Below are 4,748 nucleotides of genomic sequence, written 5' to 3' on the forward strand. Positions count from 1 at the left end.
GCGAAAACACTTTTGCTTACCGACGGCATCACCAACTCTGAAGGCAAGCAAGCGATGTTTACACACACGGTCAGCGTGCCGCGTTTTGTCCGGTAGCGTGTGAGGAACATCAATGCTTGTGACGCATGAAAGGTTGGTGCACGCTAGGGATGGCATACTTCCTTTGAACCTAATCAAATTTTGGTGTTATTTTCGTGCCTATAGACAAATCTATCAGTCTCTCCTAAACTAACTTTAACTAGTGACGTGAACTTACCACGCCGTCTTTTAAAGAAGAAATGCGCTGCTAGGCGTGCCTAAAATGAGAAGCAGCGGCGCTCTGTCAAAGTGTCGTCGCAAATATTTGCTAACTCTCGCTCAAACGTGCATACATTAGTTCTTGAAGTACAGAATCAGATAGCCTCACGTAAAGGCCACCCCGCTTATGTAAGATACGGCCTATAAGGGAATAGGAGGCACTGAAAAACTAAGCCTCCGTAGTTGTTTTACAAAAGTTTTCTTAAGTCGGGTTTCAGTTATTTTTTAAGCAAAACCTGAATATGTAGCGTCTAGACCACTACAAAAAAGTTATTTCATTAGTGAATCTTTCGTAACGCCCCCGTTGGTTCGTTTTTGCCTTTGTAATTCATTTTTCGGTCTCTAGACAATTCAGAAGTGTCGACATAAAATGACAAAGTGGCGCTAGATATACCTTCTTTCTTTCATGGCATATCGTTTTTGTTTCGAAAGCCTGCCCTTAGGCATAGTAATGTGCAGTATCAAAAATGGTCTTGCAAATTTGCTTGTGTAAAGAGCCTAACAGCGAATGCTGCAAATGTCCGTGAACCCAGCGTTCGAGGTGGCAATTTTTTGCCAAAAAAAGGAACTGCTGGTCTGCAGCAGTGACCTGTTATATTTATTGGCAAAGTATTTGCCATAAGGAAGGAATCGGGGCATGATATCATTCATTAGCGATAATATGAACCATCTGGGAAACCAGTAGAATGGGCAGTTTTTTCTTCTTCTTTCTTTTTTAAGAAAAGCGCCAGACATTGCTATAATACGTCTGAATTTATGCTATCGGTAACTGGTACATAAAACCTAAATTAATACTGTCACGAGCTACCATATGGTCAGGCATCTATTCAAACTGATGTTCGCGATCGAACGCACCCAGGATGATTTAGGGTCTTGCGAGCGATCAGCAGCTGCCTCGAAAAAGTGACACACTTTTGCACACTGATCAAGGGTGGTCAAATGAGAGGTGTCTCTGGAGTCAACGCTCTGAGAATGAAGACTTCGTACAGAAAAATTATCAGGTTGAAACTTCGGGCTAGGGCTTCAATTGTTACATCAAGTTTAAATTTTCTATAATTTCAAGTCTCCACCATTTAGCGAACCGCCGTTTCGATTGGAGCTGTGTACGCTGAATTGTAAAGAATATTACAAAAGTCTAATGAAATTACAAAAAAAAGGAAATTTTCACATAACTCTGAGGCACATTTTTCTTTAAATTGTTTTTTTGTGTGCGTGTGTTTAAAGATGCACCTTTTTTTCCTTTTACTCTTGAACGCTTACACGCTTTTAGGTCATCTGCTACATTCCCCACGGTTACAACTCAAGTTACAACTGACCCAAAAGCTGCAACAAATTCCAGATATATTTCATAATAATTGTTAGAGCTGTTCATCCCAAAACCACGATTATTAAAGACGCCATGTAGTAGAGGGCTCCGAAAATTTTTACTACGGGGGTACTTTAAGGCCCGTATTCACAAACGAAACTTATCCTTAACTTATGACTTAAGTAACGGATCGGCACTGAACGCGTTTCACAGACCAATCTTGTACTTAAGTGAAACTTAAATCGCCACTTAAGTACCGGAAAGTAAAGTACAGCTACTTGCTACCTTAAAAAGTTATCCTCAACTTATGACTTAAGTAACTAATCGGCACTTAACGCGTTTCACAGAATAATCTTGTAATTAACGTAAACTTAAATCAGCACTTAAGTACCGGAAAGTAAAGTACAGCTACTGGCTACCTTAAGTGCTACTTTAGCTGTTTTTTCGTCAAACAACATGGCCGACCACTACGGCTGTGTCGCCTACTTCACCGATTATGCTGGCAGTGTGGAAGAAATTACGCAGGATGAAGCATATCGTTACGCGCCGCCGTTACGCCAAGTTCTCAGAGATCGGCACAATCCCATCGAGGTGTATAACGACGCGGAATTCCTGTCGCAATCGCTTTTCCAGGCTGGTGGTGCTACACCTGTTACAAATGCTGCCGCTGGGCATAAAGGACAACGAACGCGGTCAATCGGTTCCGCCACTGCATGCTGATGACATACGTGAAATATATTTGAGAGCTGAGGTTGTTTCGCTTGCTTCATCAAACAGTTTTAGCCAGGCATCCGCAGAAGCTTGGCAGACGCGGGCTTTGATGGCAGCTCGCGTCCGTAGAGCTGCTGCGGTCGCCCAACCACATACATTGGCAGCTTGCGTCTGCAGAACAGCTGTGGACGCCCGAATAAACTGTGTAACGGAGCAAGTGAAAGACCGCACCTGTTATTTTTTTAAATTATTGGTTCCTTTCACATGAAAACACTCCCGTTATTAAGAAAGAAGGGAACGCTCGCGGGTGCTCTGAAAATAAAAGAAGTTAGAGAAGAACGCCAAACGCTGAAAAGCAGAAAAAGAATCCAAGGAGCGAAACGCACGTATGGTCACAAAAGAACCGCTCGTATTGCATGCGATATCTCAGCACAGTAAACAAACTTGTAGACGACAAAATAAGCGCGAGTTGTGATGACCACTTTATAGCGAAGGCCGCTGAGTGGCGGCTGCTTGTTGTGTCTAGCCGAAGGCTTAAAACCGACAAAACCGACAAAAGCGAGAAATAATTTATTCCGCCTGTTACGAAAAGTACCTTTATAAAGACTAGAACATTTACGGGCAGTGTTCCGCGAAAGTTACAGTAATTTATTGGTGCTTTATTTAATGAAACAAGTGTGAAAACTTCTCTAGCCTCGTTCCCAGGAGCCATACTTTCCCAGAAAAGTGGTACTTTCATAAGTGCTCCTTAAGTGTGGTTTTTGAAACTTTCCCCGCACTTAACTCAAACTTATACTTTCCTCAGACTTTCATAAGTGTAACTTATCGCGCAACTTTCGCTGGTTTTCTGATCAAACAAAATGGCTGACTATTCTAACAGTCTCGCCGACTTCGTGGATTTTGCTGGCCGGGTGGAGGAAATTATACAGGATGAAGCGTATCGCTACGCGCCGCCGTTACGGCCAGTTCTCAGGGATCGGCAGAATCCTATAGAGGCATACAACGACGCGGAATTCCTTTCACGGTACCGCTTTTCTAAGCGAGCAGTGATACGCCTGCTGGAAATGCTGCCGCTGCACCCAAAGGACAACGAACGTGGTCACCCCGTGCCGCCACTGCTCCAGCTGCTCATCACGCTGCGATTCTACGGCGCCGGAACCTTTCAAGTTGTTACCGGAGACCTTGTTAATGTGTCTCAGGCAAGCGTGTCACGCATCAACGCACGCATATCAAGAATGATAGCCGACGCATTGTTCCCGCAGCTTGTGAGGTTGCCCAACGCCAGTGAAGCAGCCGTGGTAATTGAGGAATTTTATGCCATGGCGCGTTTCCATGGTGTGAGCGGCTGCATAGACTGCACTCATGTGCCCATGAAAAATCCCGGTGGAGAAGACGCGGAGGTCTTTCGGAATCGTGAGGGCTACTTCTCAATCAATGTCCAGGTATGTGTATGGCTCTCCCGTTGACGTAAATTAGGGAAATACTCGAATGATTATCATGTTTATAAAAGTAGCAGTGCGACGTTGTATGCATAACATAAATTTGTACCAATTTTCCCGAGCATTATATCTATTTCAGAGTGAAAAAATATTGCTTCCTATTGCAGGCAATCACAGGGCCTCAGCTTCAATTTTTTGATTTGGTGGCCAGCTGGCCGGGTTCAGCTCACGACAGCCGGATATTTGACAATAGTTCGCCGAGAGTACAGTATGAGAGAGGGACTGTGCCTGGCATCCTACTTGGCGACAAGTGGTATCACTGCAGATCCTACCTGATGACCCCATTTAGGGACACAGGGACGAAAGACAACCCTAAGCACAGGTGAAGTCAAGTTGGAGCAATCGTGGAGCAATACTATTGTGTATACAAATGCCTAAAATGCTAAAAAAATTATTTGTTTAGGTACAAGTCTCTCTCACCGACTCGCTGCAGTGCCGAGAGGGCGTTTGGAGTGTGGAAGCGAAGGTTTCCATGCCTCGACATGACACTTCAGATAAAAACATCCTCAGTTCCCATCATCATAACAGCTTGTGCCGCACTGCACAACTTCGGCCACCTCCTGAGAGAACCCGTCCCACCTCCACCACAAAGCCAGGTCATTCATGACAGCAGTTCAGCGGCTACCATCTCATCTGCTCCGCCACCACCAGCAGCCATGCCACTTGTGCCAGACACAGCAGGCGGATTCAGGATGAGGGAGCGCACAGTCGCGCAGTATTTCACTTAAACGAAATGAAACAACATAACAGGGCTGTGACTTTATTCGTACTGTTCTTTAATGATGTCTAGCTGAAGCTTTAGCATTTGTGCCTTGGCCTTCTGATTCGCTATTTTTGACCGAAAAAGCTCCATTGTCTCACTGTGTTGCGCTCTTTTTTGTTTGTGCTCGATCCGCATGAACTTCAACCTCAATAAATGCTCTCGTTTCTTTTGC

At 44.5% G+C, this 4,748-nt stretch overlaps 1 protein-coding gene across 1 annotated transcript; it reads left to right on the plus strand.

Annotated features, from left to right (window-relative positions):
- The first annotated feature begins 3,174 nt into the window (after positions 1-3,174).
- On the plus strand, positions 3,175-4,541 carry LOC119376568 (putative nuclease HARBI1). Its single transcript, XM_037646358.1, has 2 exons — positions 3,175-3,756; positions 4,308-4,541. The coding sequence occupies exons 1-2, from the start codon at positions 3,175-3,177 to the stop codon at positions 4,539-4,541; spliced, it is 816 nt and encodes a 271-aa protein (XP_037502286.1).
- The last annotated feature ends 207 nt before the right edge of the window (positions 4,542-4,748 follow it).

Source organism: Rhipicephalus sanguineus, unplaced genomic scaffold (genome assembly GCF_013339695.2).
Source record: "Rhipicephalus sanguineus isolate Rsan-2018 unplaced genomic scaffold, BIME_Rsan_1.4 Seq148, whole genome shotgun sequence".
Classification (NCBI taxonomy): Eukaryota; Metazoa; Arthropoda; class Arachnida; order Ixodida; family Ixodidae; genus Rhipicephalus; species Rhipicephalus sanguineus.